The following is a 27,019-nucleotide window of genomic DNA, read 5'->3' as shown; positions in this document are numbered from 1 at the left end:
CCTCATATTTTTATTTTTTAAAAAGGAAGTGATTTATAAGTTCCTTGATCTTCATGAGAACAATCACGTCAGCAGGGGTGAAGGCCTTGGGGGGATGTGGAAGGTATGTGGGGTTGTGGGGGTCTCTTGGGGACCCATGGGGGTCATGGGGGATCATGGGGGCCATGGTAAGTCATGGAAAGCCATGGGGTCGTGGTGGTCCCTTAGGGACCATGGGGGGGGTGTCATAAGGGGTCATGGGAGGCCATAGAGGGTGGAAGGGTCCCTGTAAGGACTGTGGGAGGCCATGGAGCTGTGGGAGGCTGTGAGAAATCCCTGGGCACCATGAGGGTCCCTTGGGGACCATGGGTGGATTTGGGGGGCCATGGATCATGGGGGTCTCTGTGGGGATTATGGGAGATATGGGGGTCATGGGGGTTCCTGTGGGGACTATGGGAAATATGGGGGTTGTGGGGAGCCATGGGGAGTCATGGGTCATGGTGAGCAAGCAGGAACCCCCAGATCGCAGACACAAGCATCTCTGGCTGCCCTCCAATCAGCCCAGACGTTTTCCATCTGTCCATCTGTCAGACGGCAGATGGTAGCACCGCGTCCTGTGCCCTCCCTTCAGGTGAGGCAAAGTGAGGTCATCTCCGGCTGAGGTGCCCGAGAAGCACATCCCCACCACCATAGCCTACACGCCAAACAGCTGAGCACCCAGGAATTCGCACGCAGACAGTGGGAAGCTGCTGACATGGTCAGGGAGAGCATCGAGGTGAGATGTGGACTGAAGGATGGGCAGCAGGAAGCAGGAGGGGTGAGCCTAGGGGACAATCTCTGTCCCCTGTCCTCCATGAGGGTGCCAGCACCCCCTGGGAGGACACGGCGAACAGCAAACCACTGAGATCATTCCCGTGGCGAAGGCGCCAGGGCGGCAGCCCAGCCGCGGGGCAGCGCCAGGCCAGCTGGCGGGTGAGGAGCGGGGCTCCACTTCAGGAAGTCCCTTCAGGACCCACCTGCAACAGGTCAATCTGGCTGCCACGGGGCAGCTGGGGTGCAGACAGAGCACCTGAGCGAGGCTGCTGCCAGCACCCAGAAAGGGGGCTGATGGGCTCCAAGCAGACTCAACGTCATCAGCGTGAAAGGCGCCGGTACGCCGCCATCTCTGCCCTTCAGTGTGTCCGCCTGACAGATGGGTGGGCACGTGCAGCCAAGGACGCTTCACCTGGGGGGATGGAACCGCCCGCCAAATAGGGCTGGAGGCGGAGGACCTGGCATAGGGGTCCCATGAGGACACTCAGGGGGATGTGGGGCCCGGCCCTTCTGGGACCGCCAGGTAAAGCACAGCCTCAGGGGCACCTCAGCAGCTGGTTACGGTCAGCCTGCACCCTCCAGCCCCTCCTGAGACGGGGCAAACCAGGGCCCCCGTGTCTGGCTGCTGGTGCAGGCAGCGACCCCCTCACTCTGGGCACAGCAGCTTGACCCAGCCCAGAAAGCTCCGTCTTGCCGTCCTATCTTACTTGAGAAAGGGAGCCATGGCTTCCCCTGCCCCACGGGAAGCAGACCACACGAGAGGGTCAGGAAGGGCACAGCACCTCAGAGTCACCAGGGGCGGGAGGCCCCGTCTTGGGGAAAAGGCTGACCTGGGCCCCTGATGCCCTGTGTGTAACACCAATAAATGGACCAGCTGGGCACACCTGCCGGATCCCAGGAAGCTCAGTGTGCAATTCTCTATCATTAATTCAAAAAAACAAAAAAACCTGCTTGATTTTTATTAGGTTCTTCCGCTGACAAGTCAAACCAGAGAACGCAGAGTGAAAAACGGCTTTCAGATTTCACCCCTGTTCTCTCGTCCCAACCTGCCGGACCTCACCCGGGCACCAGTGCCTGATCTCTGAGGCTCCCAGGGCCGTCCTGGGGCTCATCCTGCAACACTTCTAGTCAATTGTCAGCGGTCCAACCTGCCGGCGGGGGGCGGGGGGGGGGGACAGAGCCGGCCTACACAGCGTGACAGGAGTGTGATCAAAGGGCAGTGGGCTCACCTCCAGCAGCAGCCTTCCCTCCAGCACCGCGGATCTTCCGCTCAGACCGCTGTCTTCGGCTGAGGGGGCAGGTGAGGGGGCACTGGCCGCCGGCGTCCGTGGACACTTCTGCACGGCTGTCAGAGAAGAACAGAGCAAGGCTGTTAGCATCCTTCCTGGGCCCAGACCTGCTTACTTTCTCGTGTTTCCCCAGTTCTTGGCTGCCACCCTCCACAGGCAAAGCCACACTCCCGAGCTGACCCAGGGTCTCCTTGGCAGGGCGCACTGGGGCAGCACGGCCTCCTGTGTGAGAGGAGCTAGGCCCCGGGCCAAGCAGGGCAGCCGGTGGGAGCACCGGTGTGATATTCAGGAGATCAGGTCACCTGGGCTGGGCCTGACCCTGAGGACCCCACCCTCTCTGCCCCCGAGAAACTGCTCAGAGTCCCACCCTGCCTCAGGGACAGCCCCCCTGGGGTCCTCAAAGCTCCTCTCTGGAGACCCAAGCTCCAGCAGGTGCCCGAACTCACCACTGCTGGTCTACGTAACTCTGACCACCCTCGGGGGTCCCGCGTGACCTCATCATGCCCCCAGCGCCCCCAACCCCTCCCCGCCCCCACCTGGTGTGGAGCAGTCCACACGGCATGGGCTTCCCAGCTGGGAAAGAAGCCCCAGGAAGGCCTGCCTGGCACGACTCAGGTGCCCCGGGGTGGCAGTTTCCTGGTCCCCCCGACTCCCACCCCCAGTGCGGCTTCATCTCCGTCTTGGGGTGAAGAGCTCAGACATACAGACATGCAAGTCACACAGAAAGACGTCATCCACATCCCAGCTCACAAGCCCCTGTCGTGGGGTCCCCCTCGGCATGGGGAATTACGGAGGATCCCCTGGGGTTAGGGAAAGGGGCCTGGAGCCTCTGTAGAGGGCACAGCAGGGCATGGCAGGGCAGGAAGTGCCTTCCAGCTGCCCCTCGTGTTGGTTTCCAAACTGAAGCTGCAGGTAATGTCAGTGCAACTCAGGGTCAAAGGGCCGTGACGAAGCAGACAGAACCCCTGGTCTTGGGAGAAAACAAACACGGGAGCTTCAATCTCCCGCATTTTCTCTTTCAAAACCATCAAGCTGTGCTGACCTTCTCCCCGGGGACGTGCTGGTCTGCGGTGTTTGTGCTCTCCAGGTGGTGGTGTGTCCCCTGAGCCACCCTCAGACCCAGCGTCTGCTCCACACCCCTGCACCCTGCACCCCCGCCCCGCTACTAGTGAGCAGTGGACGGCATCTGCCCCACTGGCAAGGTGGACAGAAATATGGGCCCCCCGAGGCCCAGAGCCCTGGGACTGCAGGGCCCCCAATGCATGCACTCCAGGTAAGATGACCTGTCTAATCCCCCGGCTCGGTGGGACGGAGACCCCCTGCCCCTCACCCCACACCAGCCGCTCTGCTGGACTGGCAGCACCCATCCCCCGAGCCGAGGCCACGCTGGGCCCCCACCCTGAAGCCGTGTACTGCCAGGTGCAAGTTGAGCCACGTGTCCATGGGGGTGAAGGGGTGGATGCAGAGAGGTGGCCCTTGGGAGAGCCCCACACACAGTGGCCACATCGTGGCCTTTGGTCTCTGTCTGGCCTCCCTGCCCCGCCCTCTCTCAGAGGCTTTCGCTCTATCAACCCCCACCCCCCGCAGCTAATAAGCCCTGCACCTTTGTTCTCTGCACTAAATATTCCCAGAAATGAACCCATTTCCTTGGCCAGAAGGCAGGTGTATCCGGGTAACATGGTCACACCTGGGGGTCCCCAGGCAAAGGTGCAGAGACGGCTGGTGCCCCAGACGGCCCAGGCCTCTCTTCCGAACGGACAACCCCCCCTGGCAGCCAAGCCCCCACCACTCACTTGTCGTCAAGGCCGCGAAACACTGAGCTTCGGGGTATGTCGGAAGTCAGAGCCGCTTAGAGGTGCCTAATACTCCCTTTGGGCGCGTGACCCCGTTGACTCAACACTCAGAACGCCGCGTGCTCTGAATATAGCGAACTCATGCGGCTCTGCCCCCAGCACCCAGAAGCAGAAGATCGACCCTGGAGAAGCCAGCGCTGCCGTGTTGTGCCGGAGGGAACCCCGGGAGGCTGAGGTGAGCCTCTGCCAGAGGTCACACACGACCCCATGTTCTCAAAGGCCAAGAAGGGTAGCGCAGGGAGAAAGGAGGGTAAGTCCCACCCGACCCCCTCCACAGCCCCTAGATGACATCACAGGGGCCAGGCCCAGCTTCCCAGCCCAGGCAGAGGGTCCTGTCCTGCTGCCACACCAGGGAGGCCACAGCTCTTCCCCAGGGCAGAGCCACGCGGCACCTGGGGCGTATCTGGGACTCAGTGAAGGCTGGACAGGGACAGGACCCCACCTCAGTGCACCGTGGGCTACGTATGCACACACCGAGGCCACCAAGCCTCCACAAAGCAAACTCCGTTGCAGGGGTCATTCCCACCCCCACCCCAGCTCGAACCAGCTCCCTGCCCCCAGCCTTCCCTAACAGGCCCCTCAAGTTAGAGGAGGGGAAGTGTGGGGTTAGGCTATCCCTGCCTGCCTGTTCTTTGCCCCTGCAGACCCTGTGGGGGAGTGATGACTCCCACAGCTGTGAGGCTGGGGTGGGGGGATTCCCAGCACAGTGACATCACCACGCTGTGGGATGCTCACCACCCCCCCAAACACCCGATGGGCTACGCCCCATCCCACACCCACTAGAGGCAGAAGTGTGGGGCGCCCCCCAAACTTCTCTCCCCTCCCTACCATGTCTCTGTACAAAGACACCAGCCCCCCAGCATCGTGTGCCCCCCACCTAGGGAGACCACCCCCCTCTAACTTCTCTCCCCTCCCCACCACGTCTCTGCACAAGGACACCAGCCCCCCAGCATCGTGTGCCCCCCCCCAGGCGGACACCCCCCTCTAACTTCTCTCCCCTCCCCACCACGTCTCTGCACAAGGACACCAGCCCCCCAGCATCGTGTGCCCCCCCCCAGGGGGACACCCCCCTCTAACTTCTCTCCCCTCCCTACTACGTCTCTGCACAAGGACACCAGCCCCCCAGCATCGCGTGTCCACTCCCAGCTGGGCACCCCCACTTCCCCTCCTCCGCAGCCACATCCCGGCGGGGCACGCCCGGCGGGGCCTCCTCTGGGCTCCTGTCACGCGATGGGGCCGTCAGTGCCGCAGTGACAGCCACCTGGACCCTGGCCAGGGCCTCGCGTGCGAGCAGAGCCGCCAACGCGCCCCACCCCCAGGCCTGTGGCAAGACAGAAAGAAACCAAATGCAGAGCCGGAGCCGGGGGTGGGGGCCAGCTTTCCCGGAAATCCATGTGAGCTGACAGCGCCTGCCCTCACTTCCCAGGTCCCCCAGTTAAGGGGTCCTCAGGGAACTGAAACAGGGTAGCAAACTCCAGTGGGGTGTGGGTCACAGCCACTCCCCTTATCAGCCAGTGCCCAGGCGATGGCCAAGCAGCTCTGCCACGGGGGCAGCCCCGGGGGTGGGGGGGCAGGCAGCAGCCTGTAGGCTGTCCCCCAAGCCCCTCCTGGCTCCACTTTACCCTGGATCAGTTCCTCTCTCCTGGGTCCTGCTTTCTTTCTGCCCTGTGACTGCAGGTCTCACCTGCGGGCCTGAGCCGGGAGTGAAAGGAGGCTGGGGCTGTGGACAGGGGCTGCCAGTGCCCTGGAAGCCTCCGCAGACAGACCCCAGCCCCTCTGCTGGGCGTGCCCTGGGGGGTGTCCTACCCTCTCCATGCCCGGTCTCCTCCTCCATGCCCAGCCCACGACCTGGTCCCTGTCACCCCCTCATCTGCCCCTGATTGCCCACAGTCACAGGTCAGGAAGCAGGGCTCTCAGGGAATGGGTGGGGTTACAGGGTCTCCTTCTGGGGAGCTGGTGAAAGTGTGGGGAGGAGTCTGCCATGGGCCCCTCGAAGGCTTGTCGAAAAGGAAATTCCAGGGATGAGCGGCACACCAGGGCCTAGGGTGTGAGAGCCCCCAGGCACCATCTGGGGATCGAGAGCCCAAGTGCCCCACGGCCCTCGTGAGCCGCTGCTGCTGTCCTGCCCGCAGAAAGAGGCCAGGCAATAGTCGCTAGCTCCCGCCAGGGCCACGTCCCATCGGCCCCACCCTGTGGGCAGCCAGTCCTCTTGCCTGGACTCTGAGGGGCAGCGGGGGGCCCCTACAAGCCCCGGAGGTGGGTCTGAGGCCAGCATTCGGCACCTGGTCTGTCACAGAGCTCGGGGCCACACAGCAGGAAGGGGAGGCACGGGCCAGGCTGCCCACTCCCAGGAATGAATGGACTCCCTCGGGCTCGCTGCTCAGCCTGAATCCTGATGGAAGCCTGCGTCACTCTGTCCTCCAAGTCCCTCCCCCACTCTGAGTCACCCAAGGACCCCGGAGCGCCAGCCACACAGAGACTCTTCCTGCTGTCCAAGCTATCCACCAACTGGCTGCAGAGTTCACTGCGCCAGCGCATCCCACTTCAACGACTCCTTGCATCCCTAAGAAGGTCCATTTGGGACAGAGAAAATTGGAGAAATGATGGAGACAGTGGCCATCCCTGTATACACACAGGCAGGGTGTGTGGGAGTGCTTAAGAAGGAAGGGGTCACTTCCCTTTGAGGCTCGGCCTCGGGCTGCCTGCACCCTGCCAGCACCCCCACCTCTTCGTTAAGAGACCTCCATTTCCCCCACACATGGGACGTTCAGGGCAAGCTGCCACTGTGGGCCAAACCACGTGCCCCTGGGGCCCAGTGTCCCACCAGAGTGGCTGCTTAGTAGTCGTGTGGCTGGGTCTGGCCGGTGAGAGATGCCAAGTGTCCTTGGTAGAGGAGAAGCTGGAGGACTCCCCCATCTCTGCCTCTGGATGGTGCTGTGATGCGCAGAAGGCGGCAGCCACTTTGTTCCCAGCTCCAGTGAAGCCAACTCCTTGGCAGATAGGACAGGTGAGCCAGGACAGGTGGGTCCAGGATGTAGGATGTGCTGAATGTGGGACGCATGAAGTTGTCTAGGGGTTGGGGCAGGACTCCTGCCATGAAGGGTGATGGAAAGAAAAGCCAGGGGCCCCACTGGAGGCTGAACTGGAACCCCAGTTCTGGCCATCTGCAGGTCCTGGAGTGGACAGGCCCATGTCCACAGACCAGCTGAATGGAACACATGCCTGATAAAACCTGGCACTATTTCAGGGTCAAACCAAGAGTCCTGGGGCTCTGCACTGTGTGCCAACTTTCATGCTCTGGGTGGCACCCACAGCACGTCTCATCTGGGTCATTTCCTCCTCCAGCCCCGGTCTAGCATCATGCTGCCCCAGGCCTTCACAGGTCAGAGCCGACCTCCAGCCTTGCCTGTGTGTACCATGGAGGCAGACGGAGTGACCACAGCTCCGCTCTTCCCCATGCTATGCCCAGAGGTCAGAGGCGGAGGGCATGCAAGTAAGCTTGAAGCACCCTGGGGACCCCCGAGCAACAGGCGTGCCCTCCTATTTCTGGCCACTTATCAGAAGCTAACATCTGTCCCAGACCCCTTCGGAGGCATGCTTAGCAGAGGAGAGCAGACAGCTTAGAGAGGGGGGTCCCAGGAGCCTCAGCTCCCCTGTAAGACAGGTCCAACGCCATCTGACATGCTGTGTGCGGGACCTGGAAGTGAGTGGCACCTTCCTGTGTGCCCCCTCTCGCATGCCACCTGGGAGCCAGGACTGCCCACCTGCAGACTGACAGGTGCAGGATGTGGGGGGCCCGCCGTGAGGGAAGGTCAGCTGTTCCCCTCTCCACCAGGCAGGAGCTAACACAAGGCTTCTCCCGGGCCCACGTGTGTTCAGGAGTGGACAGGTGCCCTGAGGAGCCCCAGCTTACCTCTCGCAACACCCAGTCTCTCCAACCAGACTAAGGCCCTGGCAGAAAGAGCCGGGGAGAGCAAATGCTTCCCAGGAGCGGGGGGCGATGGTGGTTGTGGAGCTGCCGCTTACAGGGGGGCTCCCCACCCCTAAAGGGTCTACAGGCCCCTCTGCAGTTTCTACAACAAATTAATGGACCATCCCCTCACAGTTTTCAAACTCTCAAACCATCCCTCCCTTTACTTTTCAAGGACTAAAAGATTAACTCCTCGTTTTGCCTTTGGCAGACGCAAAGGGACATGCGTGCTGGAGAAAGGAGTATACAGTGATTCTCAAGGGCCTCGAACTATGCACAGAGGAGAGTCCTGGCCGCTCCGTCACCTTCTGAACACCCGATGCAGAGAATAGATGCGTTCACTTCCTTCCCTAAGAGGCTTGTGGTTTGTGGCACTCTGGTGCCGGAGGTCCCCCCAGCTCCTGCATGGGGAAGGGTAAGAGAAAACTGGAATACCACCTCGGGTTCTCTGTGCAGGAGGCTGCTGGCAAGCACAGCCTCATCTAGCCATCGGAAGGAGGTGAGGTCCCGACAGACACGTGGGGAGCACGCAGGGGGGTGGCAGGCTGAGAGGTAGGAGGACAAAGTGCAGACCGTGGGGCATAGGGTGGCTCTGGGAAGGCCCTTGGAAGGGCCACACAGTGGGCTGTGTGCAAAGCAGCTGAGTCCAGCACATGTGGGGAAAGGCCCCTGGTCTGGGTGGGTGTCTGGGGAGGGGCCGGGACGATGAGAGTCCTGGAGAGCCCCCAGCCATCCCCAAAACAGGCAGCACCAGCTGCGTGCCAGTCAGGCTGCTCCTGGGAGTGGGGGCTCTCCCCTTCCTGGGGCAGCCACAGAGGCCCATCTGTCCTACACCCACAGAACGAGGAGGAGCTGGCCCTGTCTCCGGGAGGGCAGGCCTCTCACACCTGGGCGGGGGGCAGACAAGACCTTCTTATGGTTCCCGAGAAATGATGCAGTGGTTCAACCTGCACGTTCCCTCCGCAGCTCTGTGGGGACCTCGCCTGCCCCACATGAAGCGCACCCCCCCACGATCTGCTCCGACGCTGCCCACGGATGGGGGTTTCTGGAGAGAGGTTCACAGGGATACTTCATTTCACCAGGGCTGCGGGCATGGCCAGAAGAGACCCCCAATGGGGCAGCACGGGGCCGAGGTGGGGGGCAAGCCTGCCGGCATCTCCTTCCCGGGGGTCCACTCGTCAGAGCCTGGATGTCTCCCCATACCAGTGAGGGGGTGCACCCCAGCCACACCCCCCACGGACCTCCCAGGCAGTGCCCCCTCCTGTGAATCACAAAATGATGTGATTACACACAGGGGCCCCCATAGGCAAGGCCCATGGAGGCCAACATTTACCTCTCTAATCCCTGCATCACGCCGGCCAACCAGGTGGACCCAACAGGTGAGACAACAGGCCTGGAGGGGTGGATGGAGGAGGAGTGGAAACATGGTGCGTCCTGTGCGAGGGTGTGTGTGCTCTGTGTTGGGACCTGGACAACGAAGGGGAGTCTGAGGAAGGGAGGGAGGAGCAAGTTACTTTACAGAGCTTGCTTCAGACACATGGTGTGAGGGCATCTTAACAGCAGGGGAAGATGCCTGTGTCCTGCGTGTGGGGAACGAGAGCCAACAGCCCGAGCAAGGGTCCCAGCAGGTGCGGACAGGAGGGTATGTGTCCTTCCAAGACCCTTGCAGTGGGGGAAGGGACTAAAGCTTCCATTCAAAGCCTCTAGTTCCCGACACAAGAAAAAACATCAGGAGTATAAATAAACATGCTCATTTCTCGCAAGCGCTGCATTTCGAAAATACGGGAACAGTCGAGATGTATGCTGCATCAAGTTGTTGATTTTCTAGAAACGTTTTCCATACTTTCCAGAACGCAGCAGGCAAGCTTTAGAGATTTCACACTCTGATACTGCTCAAAGAACATCAGAAAAGACACATTTCCTCAGAGCCGGTGATGACGGAGAGGCTGCGGCCACCCCATCCACTCTCTCTGGTTCAAAGAACACATCTCCAACCACTTTCTAAGGCGCTCTCGTAACTTGCACCACACGCTCCGCACAGAAAATGCTCTCTTTCCTTAAATCCCCAGAGCAGGATGCAACCAAAAATAGCTCTTTGGGAAGAAAAAGAAAAAGGAACATTACACATTGCAGATCTGTATTCTCTTCGTGGTGTGAAACATCTGAACAAGCTAGCTTGCTGGGCATTTTCGTCAAGTTTCAACACATCAGCAGAAGCGTGCACCAGCATCAAGCCAAGGGTTCAAGAAACATTTTGTGAAACACAACAAAACAAAACTCAAAAAGATGCCACTGCTTTTAAAAAGTCCAATACTCACTCAGTGAATAAGTGTGCGGCGTGAGGATGCAAGACAGCGTGTGCACGCCGCCGTGCAGGACCCGTGGCACATACGGCCCCGGGATCAGGGAGCCCGCGATCCGGCAGTTCCAGCCTCGGGGGCGTGCCCGGCCGCCTCTTTGCTAACAGTCCCAGGGCTGTACCTACAGGTCCAGTGTCCCGAGATTTGGAGGAGCAAAGCTGCCAGAGAACATCTGAATCATGTATAAAGAATGAATTTATAATAAATTTATAAAGAAGCCTCCAGTTACATAACCTCGAATTTGCAAATAACCCGACTTGAAGTTGGCGTGTGAGTCACCCTATCAACCATGCGTCATTCGCGGTCGATGCTACAGACTGAATGGAGGTGCCCAAAGCTGTCCACGTGCTCGGGGGCCTCTGCAGGACGTGGTCATTCACTTGCTCATGCAGGCATCCCTGCCCGTCTTGGGGGCGCACCTCCTGGGGAGGCTCTGCCAGCAGTTTGGGGGAGTCGCGATGGGAGGAGTGTGGCTGGGGAGGCAGCCTGAGGTGACACCGAGTAAGGACCTGAAGAAGCTGAGGGACCAGGGGGGCCTGGCGGCAAGAAAATGAGCCCAGCAGGTGTGCAGGGCTGTCAGGGAAGCACCCCCAAGTGAGACACAGGCAGGCCCCACCTTGTGCTCCACGGCACCCTGTCCTACCACACGATGTCCCAGTCTCACAGCCGCCCGCTCGCCTGCTGCCCGCTGACCAGGCAGCGCCGCTCAGACCCAGTCTGCAGGAAGTGCTGGCTGTTCTCTTTCCCAAAAGACTGGGTGCCCGAAGAGGCCAAGTGCTCCTAAAAGGTGCAGACATGACTTGCCTGAGAAACACATGCATGTGCCGTGATCGCCCGCCATCGCCCCCGGCTCCCCAGGGACTCACTCTTGCACCCACTCCTGAGCTGCCACGATGCTCGCCTCAGAGCAACTTTTCACGTTTGCAGTTTTCTCTCTCCCTCCTTCTGGTCACGTGTTTATGTTTTATTTCGAGACCATGTCCAGCGCACAGAAAAGCGCTAAGAACAGCACAAAGTGCACAGATACACTTTGCCCAGAGATTCCAAAAACTGTCCCATAAACACTGTTTCAGCCAGGGTTGTGTCCCTGGGCCCCTTCCACCCCAGGCTCCTTGGTCCTCCTCAACTTCTGCGACCTTGACCCTGAAGATCATTGCCAGTTACTTTGCAAACCGCCCCTCAGTTTGGGTTTGTCTGGTGTGCCCTCATGGTTAGACCGAGGTCTGTCCCTCCTCAGCAGGAACGTCACCCAGGAGGAAACGTGTCCTTCTCTGCCTCCTGGTGCGTGGCACACGACGCCAACGTACTCCACTGTTGGTGGGGTCGGAGTTGGTCGTCCGCGACAGTAGTTTCCATTCTAAGTTTTCCCTAAGGCATAAATGCATACTTTGCTGGGAGGTAGTTTTAAGACTACAATAATCCCACTTCTGACCCCACTTTCACACACTGATTTTAGCGTGGACATTTCTTCCTGAGGTATTACTACAGTGGTTAGTGATCACTGACTTTATAACTCATCTGTCTCCAGTCACCTACTACAGCGCTTCCTCCTGTCTGTATCAGCAGTCTGCCTTAAGGAGAGCTATCTCCTATCATTCATTCATTCATTCATTCGTCCGTATCAGTGTGGGCTTATGGAATCCTATTTTATTCACTGGGTTATGATCTATTACTCTCTTGTTTTGTTTTAATGCTGAAATGGTCCAGGCTCGGCCAGTGGGAGCCCTTTTGAGATGGCTGTGTCCTGTGGCATGTCTCTAACCCTCTCTGAGCGCTGCCTCCCTTTCTGGCCCAAGATGCTCTAAGCTGACCTATGCTCTCCCTGCTCCAACTCTGGAAGGAGGCCTGAGTTCCTTTTGATGGTGAACAGTGTCTAGAAACCAAGATCTGAATGTGAGCTATGCTCGCAGCTACCTCGGACCTTGCCAGTGGGCAGAGCAAACACATATACGTATATTTATGTCTACAGCTATCTTTATATTTTGAAAACCATGAGCTCACACCAGTACCTCCAATTCCAGTTCAACACCACAGGAGTCAGTAAAGAGTAGAATGATTTTCCCTTTAATATCTGGTAGAAATTGCTTTAAATCATCTGGGCCTAGATTTTAACTACTGATTCAACTTTTTAAAAAGAGTTTATTTATTTATTTATTTATTTATTTACTTACTTATTTACTTATTTATTTATGAGAGAGAGAATGCAAGCAGAGGGCGGGGAGCAGAAGGGGATGAAGAAATGGGGGAAAGAATCCAAACAGACTCTGTGCTGAGCATGGAGCCCAACACAGGGCTCCATCTCACGACCGTGAGATCATGACCTGAGCCAAAACCAAGAGTCAGACGCTTAACCGACTGAGTCACCCAGGTGCTCCTGATTGAACTTCTTTAATAGTAATATGACTATTTGAGGTTTCTATTTCTTCTTGAGTCAATTTTAATGAGCTAAATTTTCAGTAATGTATTCATTTATGTTTTCAAATTTATTGGCATAAATGTGTTCATAATAGCCTCAAATTATCTTTTTTTTAAAGATTTTATTCATTTATTTGAGAGAAAGAGAGAGACAGAGCACGAGTAGGGGGAGAGGCAGAGGGACAAATAGACTCCCCACTGAGCAGGGGGCCCAACGCAGGGCTTGATCCCAGGACCCTGTGATCATGACCTGAGCCAAAGTCAAATGCTTAACTGACTGAGCCACCCAGGAGCCCTTCAAATTATCTTTTAAATATCTGTAGCATCTATAAGCATGTTCCCTTTACATCCTTAATCCTGTTTACTCTGTTTCTCTCATTCAGTTTCACCAGATCTTTACAAATTTTATGATTGTAGAGGAATTCTATTATATGTTTCTTTTCCATTTCACCAGTTATCTTCACTATTATTTCTTTCTTTGACTGTCTTTGTATTTTACTTTTCTTTATCAGAACTACTAAACCAAATATTTAGTTCATTAATTTTCCACCTTTCTTCTTTTATATATAAACTCATAAGGTTATTTATATCTGAGGATTACTTTAGCTGCATCCTACACATTTTGATTTGTAAATATTTTCTTCCTTACATAATGTTTTCTTCTTTAATCTACGAGTTATTTATGAATGTGTTTATTTCCAAATATAAGGTTTTTCAAGTCATCTTTCTATTATTGATTTCCAGCTCAACTGCACTGAGGTTTTAATATGAATTTGTCATAATTTTTTCTTTTGAAATTTATTGAGACTTGCTTTACTGACCAATATGTTTCTGTATATTTACAAATTTCATGTGGGCTTGAAAAGATGTGAACGCTATAGTTTCAGAGTATAGTGTTTTATGTGTGTCCTTTAGATTAACCCTTTCGCATTGTTGAAATCTAGAATCTTTACTGATTTGTACTTATTTGATTTACTAAATACGGAGAGAATTACTTAAAATCTTTCATGATGATGAATTCATGTATTTTTCTGTATAGTTCTGTCAATTTTTGTTTTATATTTTTAAGGTTATGTTACCAGAAGCCCACAAATTTTAAATTATTTTAGTGCTTGATAAAATTTTTTTGATTTAAAATTTTAATTGATTTGAATTTTTAAAATCATTATATAGTGACTCCCTCATGATCTCCAGTAATGTTTTTTAACCAAAAATCAAATTTTTTACATTAAAATGGCTTCATCAGATTTCTTTCAGTTAGCACTCTTCCAACATATATTTTCCCATCCTTTTCCTTTCACCCTTTCCTTGCCGTTTGTAAGGTGATATAGTAATCCACTCTAATAATCCTTATCTTTTAGTTGGCATGTTTAGTCTATTCACGTTTACTGTAATTTGTGACACACTTGGGACTTTGTGTTTTCTATTCCATGCTTCCATCTCTGTTTTCTCCTTTCTTGTCTTTTTCCTTTGACTGATGACATTTTCTCTTTCTACTTTTTCTCTCCACTAGTTTGAAAGGAAACCCCATTTCTTTTATCCTGATGAGTATCCTGGACATTATGATGAATTAGCTTGTCAACTTTCCCAGAAAATTAATATATGAACCACTGAAGTCTGTGCCTCTCCACCTTTATATGCTTTTATGGTTAGGAATTTACTCTCCCTCTTGTTTTGTTCTTATAACACACCATTATTACTGTTTTATACAGTCAATGTCTGCTTCAATTCGCCCACATAGTCATCACCCTCCTGTTCTCCCTTCCGTCTCCACTCCAAGTCTCTACCAGGAATTCCCTTCCTTTTGCATAAAGTCCTTTAAAATTTCCTTTTATAAAACTCTCTTTGGGTTCTCAGGTTCATGTGGTTTTTGGTCTCTGAGTATTCCTTAATTTCCTGCTGTCCCACTGATATACCATAACAGGTTTCAGATATTTTATCTTTGCATTTTGGCTGTTAGTAGCAGAATGACTGATTGGTTACTGATCCACTGTATTTTTGGAAACTGAAGAAACCATGTATTTGGTAGCAGAATTCCCCACTAGACTCTAAATGCCAAGGGGATGGGGACCATGTTTGCTCTTTTGTTTTCTTCCTTATAAAGGTTGTTAATATGGAACTCTTTCTGTCTGCAAGAGTTGAGGCCCCAAAACAACAGGGTGTCCACTATACCCAAGTCCCAAAGTGAGATTCCAGGAGACCTAGGCAGGGTTGCAAGAAAGGTGTCAGAGATGGAGAGATGCTCAAGGCTGAGAGGAGGGTCTCCTTGGAGGGGTTGTGTTGTGAGTCCGATGCCCCCACTTGCACCAGGAGGCCAGTTGGGGCTTTCTCTCCTCACCTCGTGCCCAGTGAGAGGGGCTTCATGAGGACCCCTATGAGGGCCTGCCATGTGCCTGCTGGAGCGGGCAGAGGCTCTGAAGGCTGGTGTCTCTGTACACTCAAGAAATCCAAAGGACAAAGGCAGGGCCTGAAGCTCCCGGTAGGCACCCAGGCTGCACCAACATGGTAAGTGCTACCTGCCAACCTGGTGGGTCCAAGGTGCACGTTTCCTGGAGAGCAGGTAGGACCACAATGCCCCAAAACTGGCCTAGGACGTCTCAAATCTTCCAAATCCTCCCAGAGACATGAGCAGAGGCCTGAACAAAGGAGGCTAGAGGCACCAACTGACACCCAAGGCTAAGAAAGGAGGTGCCAGGGACCAGCCGGAGAGGATGGAGCACCAGGGTTACCAACTTCAGTAGAATGCTCCCTGGGTCCCTCACTGAGCCCTGCCTGCCAGCTTATGGCAATGCTGATCACATAGGACCTCACTGAACCCTCACCTCTCCTCCCTGCCGCTGCTCTGAACCAGAGGGCAGGAAACCACAGCTACCACTGGGACAGGAGCAAGAGGAGAAGCAGCCGACCTAAGCCCCAGCCCTCCTGCCTGCTGCAGCCCCAGGTGAGGGTGGGGAGAAGGCTCACGCTTGAAAGACAGATCATACTAACACCAAGCTCAGCCTGCTTAGGGAAGCAACGTGAAGAGGGGCTGTTGAGGGTTGGGGGAGAGACACTGAATTCCCTGGAAGGGACCAGAAACATAGGGGCTATCCTGGTTCTTCCAGGGGTGGTGGGGGAGCCAGCCACAACGGAAGTTTGCTGGGGCAGCGAGAGAAAAAAATCAAAGCTGTTTTGTGTTGACCCTGAGTTCTGGCTCCTTCCCGGTCCTGAGCTGACACAGGAACCAGGAGGGAGGGAGACAATCAATGCATGCACGGACCAATGAATGCCTGCTCCTCTTCCTGGAAGTAATTTAGATATTGCAGGAGCAATAAAACGGCACATAAAATAATCAAGGATGATCTGACGACGACTGAGGGACCTTCCTGGGAGCTGGGGTCAGAAGCTGGTGGCCACAGATGTTAGGACATGGCAGGTGCTCCATCCTGAATGACTCAAACTACTGCGTCTTTGCTGGAAATGCCCCTGGGAGCCATCTTCCAGAAAGCGTTGGTGATGGAGAGGAAAGGGTAAGGGAAGGGGGCTCCAGGGGCAGATGGGGAGGTAAGAGGCAGCAGTGACCCACATCCACATCCCTGGGGGATGAATCCACTGGACGCTCCACATGACAGGAGAGGAGGCAGGTCCCAACCCTCCCGCCCCAGAGGGCCCTTCTCAGTCAGCTCGGGCCACCATAACGAGACACCGTGCACGGGTGTTTAAACAGCAGACAGGTATTCCTCACAGGTCTGGAGGCTGAGTCCAAGGTCAGGGCACCGGCTTACAGAAAGGGAGAGCCCTCTGGTGAGTCTTCTCAGATTGACACTAATCCTGAGGGATCAGGTCCACTGTGGGGCCTGATTAACCCTTAATACTCCCGGAGGCAACATCTGCAAACACAGCCCCACGGGGTAGGGCCTCTGTATGCACATTTGTGGGGGTGCAAACGTCCAGTCTGTGACAGGCCTCACCCAGAGAAGGTAACTCTAGTGACAGCTGAAAACAGGTACAACGCACCTAAGCAACCAGGTAAGCTCCAGTTGGGGGTCACAAGACCACCTAGGGGCGCTGCCCTCCTGACGCTTCCCGGCACCACCGCCCTTGGAGGCTCTGGGGACACACCTCCCACCAGGGGAGCAGGGCCCGAATCCACCCCTGCAGGGCTCCAGATGGTGTGTGCGGAATTGGCCCCATAGGCTGTGCACAGAGAACGCGAAGGGACTGGAGGCCCAGACGCGATCTACGGGCAGCCCTGCCCCAGGGTGAGAAATCTCCACGTTCCCGCAGAGCCAGACTGCTCGTCCACCTTCCCCTTCGTGCCGGGTTTTGTTCGTCGACACTGTTCCTTCTCTGACACTTCTCTCCACAGCATCAGGGCCCGGTCTGCAAGACTCAGGGTGTGGACGCCGCAGGCGGACCTTGGGCTCTCCGTCACCTGTGAGCAGTGGTTCTCCACCCCAGGCGCTTGTCCTTCTGGCCAGTGAGTCTCCCCGATGAGCCCACACTGCAGACCTTCTGCCTGGGGAGAGGGGCCCTGACTGACCACTGGCCTTAAGTGACGGGGTGCTGGGACTTCTTGGACCCCCACGTCCTGGGGGAACCAGCTTTGCTCTGGCCCCATTTCAAGGGCCCTTATGCGTCTCCTCTTGCCCCACCTTCCCCCCTTCGGTCAGCCCTCAATTTCCTTCTTCGCAAACAGTGACATTCACAATAGTGGAAAATCCCCCTCTCCTGCTGGAGCACAAGGGTTGATAACGGAAGCACTGGCCCATTGCCTATGCGAAAACCAGATAAATAAAATGTAAAAACCCTGCTGCTTTCAAAAATCCACAAAAGCCAATCCTAAAGTAAACATTACAGGCAAATTTTGAGGCCTTATTACCCTTTGAGGCTGAAATTTTCCAGGTCACATCCTTTCCCAAGGTACCATTTTATGGAAGCTTTAATGAAATTAGCTCATCTATTTCTGAGTCAGGAAGCGCAGATTAAGGTCCAATTTTTGTAGCCTGACTTTTTTCTAACTACAGTGGAAATGAATCCAGGAAAGTTTTTAGAATTTCCTCTAAAATGTACAGCTGAGGGACATCACAAAGTTCAGAATCCTTGGTAGAAAAGGCGTTGTGGAGAAATCAAGTTTTTTTGACACCCAACCGTGACAGTCGCCGTGTAGCTGTGAGCTTTGACTGACGAGCCTGCCCCAGGACTTGGAGTTGGCCTCTGAAGGCGCAGGCTGACCCGCAGGGTGTCCGCTCGCACCAGCGGGAGGCGTGGGGGGGCAGCAGGAGGGGAACCTCACTTGCTTTTGGTTAAGAAGAGCTACGCATTCAGGTGGCTCCCCGGACAGCTGCCTGAACCCTTGGAAACACTAGATGGGAGCCCTTCTGAGACCACCAACCCTGGCCCGGCCGGGCACAGCCGGATCTGTCCAGAGAAGAAGTGACCGGGTCCCCTCCCAACCACCCAGCCAGGAGGTCGAGTTGGCGAGGGTGTGTCAGTAGGAGAAGGTGAACCAGCACCCTCACCCGGGGCAGCCCCAAACCCGCCCAAGCTGCCCACACAGGCCACTGTGGAAGCTGGGGTCGCCGTCTGTAACAGAAGTGCTTCACAAAGGCTGGTCTGGGGACTACGCCCTCGATGTGTCCTGGCACCCTCGCCATGGCTCTCCATCACACTTTGCACGACTTTCTCAATTTCATCACATCACAAACCTGCTGGAAAAGCACACTTGTGCTGCTCAACTTCTAAAATGTTCCAAGTCACCCCAGTAAACTGACCTCCACACCACTGGGGCTCAGAGTGACCCCAAATAGCCCCGGGCATGGGGATGGGGCCTCCCTGAGGGGACACAGGAGGGGCTCCTGAGAGGTCTGTGCAGTGCCCCCACCCTGGTACAAAAACCTGGACACAGTCCCTCGTCTCCTTGAAGCCCCCAAGGACGCAGTCACCAGCACTGAGCCCACGGTTGGCCGGGAACGATACACCCTCAACCCCACTTGGAGATCCCGCTGGCTAGGTAATTACTGATTTTTAATTTAAAAAAGTAATTCAAAACCCATGAGCAGGTGTTACTCTCAGCTTCTGCTCAGAACACAGAAGAACACTGTCCTGCCTTTCAGTGAAGTGTGGTACCATCTTCTGATCTGTGGGTTTTCTTGGCCCATCAGAGACCCGAGGTCGAGGGCAACCAAGACCCCGAAATCTAAGATACCGGTGCTTCAAGAGAGGCATGAGCCAGACGTCGGGCACGGGGAAGGAGGATGCAGACAACATTCCGACGCGAGAATGACGTGACGTCACGCGAGGTGAATGTGACAGCGAGAGGACAAGAAGCCTGTGGTTACGGAGGTGGGGGACAGGAATCTGCCCTGCATACAGGTGTCCACAGAGGAAAGAGCCGTGAGAGGGTCCTGGCGCAGGCCAGGGGAGGGCACCAAGCCCTGTGCCTGGGGATCCCCCAGTGCTGCTGGGGAAGGAGCACAGAATCCCTCTGTCCCCGGGGAAGGGGCCCCGACCTAGGGGCTCCCCCCGAGACGCAGGACCTGGGCAGCGAGGGGCCAAGCCCTTAGACGCCTGGGGTGGGGGGCTGCCTCAGCCCAGCCTGCAGACAACACCTACCTGCCCTCTCACCTCCTCTGGGAAGCCCACCAGCCCACAGGACCCTCCTGGCGACCTCCACTGAGGGCCACCCCACCCCATGGCACCCACCATTCTCTGCCACCCTCCAGACTGCCTTTTCGCCATCAGACATTGACGTCTGGGTGATAGACACCCGGATGGTACCCTTTTAACCCAAAGAAAAAGTGCATGGTTTAGTGAGGAGGACTGGGCTGAGTGCTGGGTGAACTCCAGGCCTGGGCTGCAGAATCCCACAGGCCCATGTCAGGGACAGAAGAGGCAAGTAGCAGGGGGAGGCATGGGGGCACAGGGGAATGGAGTTGCCCCAGAGGAGTCCTGGGCATGGCCGATGCCTTGGCCACCAGCCCCAGGACCAAGCCTGGCTCACCAGACCCGATGGCCATACAGCTTAGTGTGCTCGGCCTCCCCTCAAGGGCAGGTGGCCTTTCCATCATGGCTCAGGACCCACCTGGGGTCCACACCCAGAGCAGAGCGAGGCTATCCACGGGTGGGCTCCCAGGGTTCTGGGATATGCGACAGAGGTTGGGAGGGAGCCCCATGGAGAGGAGAGCTGTCACACACGGAGCAGGCTCTCCGAGGCCAGCAGTGCTCAGACGATCTGGGATTCCTGCCGCATATGAGAAAATGGAGGCCAAGGTGGGGGCCCAGCTGGGGTATGCACTGGGCAGAGTTTTCCACAGGCCCCTCATCTTCCCTCCCAATGGGCTCTACGGAGGAAGTCGGGGTTGAGGGCAGGCTGAGTCCTCAGGAAAACCACCCTCCCTCTCCTGGGGGGCTGGAGAAGGCCGGCAACACGCAGTGGCTGAGTCATACCTCAGACACGTCTGGATTTACAAGGAGGCCAGGCCTGGCCAGTCGTCTCAGTGCAAACTGCCCCCACCAATGTGGGAGGTGGGACAGACCCGGTTCATATCGCCCCAGGGCCTCAACCCTGGCCAGCTGTCCTCACTGCAGCCCCAGGCATTTTGTTCAGCAATGTGAAGATGTACAGATGGGATGCCCAGCGCCTTCAGGCCGAGCACGGACTCTGCTGTTGGCCGCAGCCCCCCACTCCCTAGGGCCATACCTGCCCCTTTACACATTCATTTTACTCACTCCCAAAGACATGTAGTAAGTCATGACTGTGTAAGACGTTCAGACTTAGTCAGATGATGGCAACAGTCATGGGCTCTGAAAGAGGGTGGTGACAGTCAGATTTCTTTCCCAGGAGCTGAGCCAGGCCCCAAGGAGAATAAGGCCTGGCCAAGAGCATCCCATGTAGGAGAGCACGCGCCCACAGCTACTGCGAGGCTCTGACACGCCAGGGACCCCTTGTGCAGAGGGGCTGGTGTCTGGCCAGGGTCACAGCATCCCCAGGACAGGCAGAACAACAATACAGAAGGCTGGCCGCCCAACGGTCATGCTGGCTAATAGGGGAACATGGCCTCCTGAGCTCAGCGCTGTCATGCCCTCCCACGGAGCAGGTCTGCCTGGTCTTCTAAAGCCTTGAGGCCGTGAGGAAGCCAACCTGCCCCTCCCACAGAGCCTCTCTGGTTCATCAGCACTCACTGACTGCTCCTCTGAATGACTACCGAAGACAGGGGGTGCAAACTGGCCCATCCCAGCAAAGTAGGGTGGGACCCAGGTGGGACCCAGGTGGGTGACACCCAGCCAGGCACACGTGGGCACAGGCAACACGCAGCCAGGCACACGTGGGCACAGGCGACACGCAGCCAGGCACAGGTGGGCACAGGCGACACGCAGCCAGGCACACGTGGGCACAGGTGACACGCAGCCAGGCACACGTGGGCACAGGTGAGAGTCCTACCTTGGAAGAAGCTCTTCACCCTGAGGTAGCTGACACTGAGACGCAGAACGGAAAGCTTGTCCAGCTTAGACACGATGTCTGGAGGAAGAGGCAGTAGGCTGGCCAGGTGGTCCAGCTCGGCGTTGAGACGGTCCCGGTGCCGCTTGGAAGGGTTTGACTTCTCAGCCCCCATGGCAGGCCTCCTGTGGGGAAGCAGCCACAGTCAGACTCAGGGCTTCCCACCAGTGTCCGTCACCCCAGGGACTGCAAACCAGTCCCAGAAGTGACCTTATGGTGCAATCAGCTACATGAAAAAGGTGTTGAGAAGGACAGAAGTCTCCGGATTCTGTGCACATAAGGAAGCAGGGACCCCATTACCGGGAAGGGCACTCAGAGACAGAGAACAGGCCTTTCGGGAACACGGCTGCAAGCAAGCTGTGTGGCTCCAGCACGTTTCTTGACTTCTCTGTGCTCTTTCCCCCAAGTGGGAGGAGGACCCCCGGTCCCAGGCTGCATGAGCTCAGCCCGTTTCAGGCTTTTTTTTAAACAGACGACCTTTTTGGGACCTGCAGTACAGGTGTGACAGGCCCCTCTGGGCTCAGTTTTTCCTCTACACGGCGGGGCTGAAAGGGGCTGAGGAAAGAGTAATAATGAGGACCTTGGGGCACCTAGGCGCCATCCCGCCCACCCCTCAGAGGCCCTGAGGTCATGGGCTGTGCCTCTTTGAGGCGAGCGGAGCCCTGGGTTCCGTCTCCCCTTGCTCTACAACAGACAACCTCCCCCACACATGGGGGGGATCCCCCCGCCCAAGGCCTCCCTGTCCACCATCCCTGCACAGAGCAGAGCTAACCTCAGACCCCAGCCGCTTCCCAGTGACCTCCTTCATCTGACTCTCTTAGCCCCTGGATGACAGCCCCCTTCCTCTGACCCTATGCCCCCCTCACAGAAGCAGCTCTTTACAGGCCCTTCCTAAATATCACCCACAGAAAAGCGTCTGAAGCTAAAAGGCGTCGGCTGGAGTAGCCAGCATGAGGAGGGGCCGCTGGCAAGCTCGGCAACGGGGTGGCCTGACTCCCAGGGCCAACCCTCCCGGGGGTCATGGCGCCTGGCAGGCAGGAGGGCTCCTGCTGCTCTTGGGGCTGGGGTCTCGTTTGTCCGGAAGTTCCTACTTGTCACTTACGAGGGTGGTGAGGTCGAACAGTCGTCTGTCAGGAGGAGGCCTGTAGCATAAACCTGCTTCGCAGAGTCTGAGGGCCCAGGCCACAGAAAACACGTGAAAGCCTGCCGCTCCAGTCCCAGAGGCCACGTCTTTGTCTCCCTTTCTGTTTCTGTTTTTGGTTTTGTTTTGTTTTTTCTTTTTTTTTGAGGTATAATTCACGCAACACTAACCATTTCAAAATGTATATTCACGGAGCTGCATAACCACATCTCTATCAAGTTCCAAACCGCATCATCACCCCAAATAAAATCCTATACCCATTTATCAGAATTTCCCCGTTTTCCCCTTCACCAGCCCCTGGCAACCACAAACGGTCTTAGGTCTCCATGGCTTTGCTGTTCTAGACCTTTCATGCACCTGGAATCCCACAAGGGGAGACTTTCCGCGTCTGGCTTCTTCCACGTAATGTCGCGTTTTCAAGTTCCCCCGTGGTGTAGCACTGGTCAGGACTTGGTTCCTGCCCCCAGGTGTGTGGACGGACCACACTGTGCTCCCCTGCTCCCCAGCGGACGGACGTCTCGGCATCGTACGAACGCCGCAGCAAACACTGACACTACGACTTCGTGCGACCTTCATTTCCAGTTCTCTCGGGCACATGCCCAGGAGCGGGCAGCCGGGTCAGTGTGCTCACCCTGTTCTACTCGGAGGAGCTGCCATAGCGCGTGCCACAGCGGCCGACACCCCCACTGGCAACACCAAGGGCTCCGTGGTCCGCATCCTCGACGACACATTATTTTCCTTTCCCATTGAACGGCCGTGTGCACAGGAGGGAAGTGGCATCTCTGTGGTTTGATCTGTATTTCCTTAATGATGAATAATGTTGAGCGTCTTTTCACAGGTGTCTTCTTTGGAGAACCGTCTACCCAAGTCCTTTGTGCATTTTTTCCTGGGGTTATTTGTCTTTCTGATGTGGACTCACAGGAGTCCTTTACGTTCTAGATACAAGTCTTTCACTAGGTATGCTATTTACAAATATTTTGCCCATGTCTTTCAGTGTCTTTTAACTTTCTGCTGGTTTTCCTCCTTAATGAGGCACTTGCCCCCAAATCACTCCTGCTGCGAGCCAGAATGTAAACGGGCAGGAGTCCTGGGGACAAACAGCAGCTCCAGTGGGGCTTGCTGGTGGGAGGAGAGGGACCCCCCATCAGTGAAAGACACCCAAGGCCTCCCCAGAGACGGGGCCTACCAAGGGCATTACCAAGGTGTGGGGGTCAGAGAAGGGGAGACGCCCCCCCCCCGAAATCTCACTTCTGTGTAGGGCTGGGGCAGCTGCCTCCCCGGACAGCCTGGGCCTGAGAATGAGCTGAGCGGTGATTGCACGCAACCCCTACTCTCACCCCCACGGGGCACCTGGGGGAGGGACACTAGCCTGCTGGAGAAACGGGTGTTGGAAGAGCTCCTTCAAAGTGTCTCACGGCACTGGCTGCCCCTTGATGCGTCTCTACCACCCCTCTCCCCAGCCGTATGGGCCAGAGCGGGAATCATCCTACTCCATGCATGAGAGGGGATGGGGGTCGAGGGTCCACGCGCAGGGGAACACCCCACCAAGCTGGCCTCAGGCTCAGGCCCAGGGGCCCGTGGAGGAAGCTCCAAGTCCCCGGGGGAAGAGACTCAGCGGGGGGTGATGGGGACAAGAGCCCAGGCCATTAGCAGCATGGAATAGTGCAGAAGAGCCGCCGGCTCAGACGGAAGAAAAATAGAGAATACCTGGAGTGAACATGGCAATGCTCCCCCAAGCTGACCTACAGTCCAGATTCAACGTGCTCGCAATTAAAATGCCAGCAGGACTTGTTTATAGAAACTGACATGCTGAGTCTAAAATGTACCTGCAAATACAAAGGACCAGGAATAGCCAATTAACAAAGAAGAAACTAGAGGACTTACCCTTCTGCTTGTAAGCTTCCTACAAACCCACAACACTCTACCACAAAGGAACAGAGCAGGGAGTCCAAACACACCCACGTATTTTTGGCCAACGTATTTGACAAGGACATTATGGCAGTTCGATAAGGAAAGAAAGTCCTTTCAGTAAATGGGGCTGGTCAGCTGGACACCCATGAAAACAAGTGAACACCAGCCCTCACCTCACACAATCCCGCAAACTTAACTCCAAGTAGATCACAGACCTAAACCTATAGCCTACTCTAAAACTTTACAGGACAATACAAGAGAAAATCTCTGGGACCTTGGAATAGTCCCAGGACGCTTAGAAGACACACCCACACTCAAAATCATAAAAGAAAAAATTGATACATCGATCTTCATCAACACTTCTTAATGTCTTTTGGAAAATTACCATTAAGAAAATGAAAAGGGTCTCCTGGATGGCTCAGTCAGTGGACTGTGCAAGTTTCGATCCCACAGCTGTGAGCTCGAGCCCCACACTGGGCGTAGAGATTACCCTCCCTCCAAAAAAAGACGGACAACAAAATGAAAAGGGAAGCCACCGTTGGAGGAAAGTGTCCATAGAGCTTATGTCCAGAATACATAAGGACGTTCTCCAATTCAGTAAGAAGACAATCCAATATGAAGAAAGGCAAATTATTTAAACAGACACTTCACCAGAGAAGACACGTGGATGGGAAATAAGTGCAGGAACAGACGCCCGGCACCGCTCGGGAAGGGCGGACGGGGGCCTCGGGGAGGCCGTACCGCAGCCCACCGGAGAGCTGGATGGGAGGCCGAGGAGCCGGAGCTCCGTGCGCGGCTGCTGGGAACATAAGAAAGCACACAGGCTTTGGAGAACAGCTTGGTGGTTCCCTAAAAGTAACTCGCATGGACTGCAGAAGTCGAAAATCCCACTCCGCACAAAGCCTGTACGTAAACGTTCGTGGCGGCTTTACTTGAAACGGCCCAACCCCGGAAGCGCCTGCGTGTCCGTCTGCAGGTGACTGAACAAAGCGCTGCATCCGGGCGCTGCGGCTCCGCCCGCGGTGAACGGTGGTGCTCTCGGTGCACACAGGCCGCAGATGCATCTCAAGATCGTGCCCAGCAAACGGACATAGGACTCCATTTATAGAAAATTCCAGAAGCACAAAGCAGGCTACAGGACAGAGCACATCAGGGCTGCCTGGATGGAGGTGAAGGCAGGAACGGCACTCAGGACCCTCTGGGTATGATTCGCCGTCAGTGACCTTGATTTCGGTGATGTTCTGTGGTACTTCCACGTGTCAACCCCAACCAGACTGCATCTACACAGGCCCAGTTCCAACTCCTTCAGTTACAGCCCAGCAAGGAGAAAAGTGCAAGCAACGAACACGTCCAGGAGCTCATGGTGCCATCCCCGCAGAGCAGCCAGACCCCCATGGGGCCCACGCCGCTCCCCACAGCCTCGGCACCCAGTTCTCCAACCTCAGCCTGAAGGGACCGCTCAGCAGTGGGGCTCTCCCCCAGGACCAGGCACTTGTGTGTCTCCTCAGTCCACCCCACACTCCACACGCACAGAGCCATCAGCTACCAACCCCAGAAGAGCATGGGGCCCGCTGCAGCCCCACAGCCCTCTGGCATGGCAAGAAACACGGGCCACGGAGCAGCTGGTACAGACAGAGCCGGCAGGGACGCTGGCTCGCATCCCAGGAGGGGTGGCGGTCACGGGTGCCCTGCACTCAGACATCAAAAACAAAAGTCGTTTGGCCTCCAGTTTCCCTAGAACATGTCCCTAGAGAGCTGTCCTGCTCACAAGCACGTGGCCGGCAGCTCCCCCAGTGCAGATGGACACAGCAGCCGTCAGGACACACAGATGTGCCAGGTGGCCACTTCCCTGCACCTGGCACGCAGAGCCCGGCGGAGCGGACGTGCCGGACGCATGCATCTGCAAACATCCAGGGACTGTTCAGTGACCCACGGTCTCTCATCGCCAACCCCCCGCCCAGTCCCCAGGCTTAAATGCCCAAGACCCTTTCAAACCAGTGAGGAAGAAACCGACTGTCAACCAGCAGTGGTCATGGGAAAAGAAGAGACAGATTGCAGACCCTAACCACAAACCAGGAAAAATTCCAAGTGCTTCAAAGTTTAAAATATGTATTAGGAACCCATAAACACTTAGAGAAAATACTGGAAATTCCCTCATAAGCTTATAGCACGGAGAACTTCCGAACTGCGATGTGAGATTAATTAGCTACAAGGGAAATGATTAATAAAATTAAAGAACACCATGAGTAAAATCAAAACTGGAGGAAAGTGTCTGAAGCACTTCAAGAATAGAGCTGCCTTCTAAGGCTCGAGAAGCACAAAAGCCCAAACCACCCAACAGAGAAATGAGCAACAGTGATCAGCACAGTTCGCAGAAAAGGAAATCCAGATGGTGTTCTAACCTGACTTATGGGACGAATGCAAATTACGACGACCGAAGTCTGAGATGCAGCATGTGCACGGGCAGGAAGGAGGCGTGCTCCAGCAGAGACGAGCACGCCCGGAATGCTGGGCAGCTGGTGGCGCCCTTCACAGGCCCCAGCGCCCACACCCTCGGACAGAGCAGCCCTGCGGCCAGGGACGCGTGCTGCTGGGCCGGCTTAATTCACCCCCCTGCAAGGCAGTGACCCACCACTGCTCCGTGGGCGCTGGCAGGAGGCATGAGTCTCCCAGGTCACAGAGGGCTCATTACTCACCCCACGGCAGGCAGCACGCCCCTCGCATGTCTGCGTCATTTACCACGTCCCCGAGGCCCATGGGAGCGACCCGGACGGGCCCCACCCAGGTGCTGCCGTGTAGGGTCTGCGGC

At 55.9% G+C, this 27,019-nt stretch overlaps 1 protein-coding gene across 3 annotated transcripts in view; it reads right to left on the bottom strand.

The window, feature by feature from the left end:
• Positions 1–27,019, bottom strand: part of AHRR (aryl hydrocarbon receptor repressor) — an 89,537-nt gene that overhangs the window by 43,670 nt on the left and 18,848 nt on the right. For all 3 annotated transcript variants that reach the window (XM_044386976.3, XM_044386975.3, XM_057312138.1), the window contains 2 exons: positions 21,102–21,283; positions 2,022–2,137 (listed from right to left, as the gene is read on the bottom strand). In XM_044386976.3, the coding sequence (XP_044242911.3) occupies positions 2,022–2,137; positions 21,102–21,283 (298 nt within the window). The remainder of the gene's footprint in view (positions 1–2,021; positions 2,138–21,101; positions 21,284–27,019) is intronic.

Source organism: Ursus arctos, unplaced genomic scaffold (genome assembly GCF_023065955.2).
Source record: "Ursus arctos isolate Adak ecotype North America unplaced genomic scaffold, UrsArc2.0 scaffold_15, whole genome shotgun sequence".
In the NCBI taxonomy this organism is placed as follows: Eukaryota; Metazoa; Chordata; class Mammalia; order Carnivora; family Ursidae; genus Ursus; species Ursus arctos.
The sequence above is the reverse complement of the archived record's forward strand: the minus strand, read 5'-3'. Positions and strand labels throughout refer to the sequence as shown.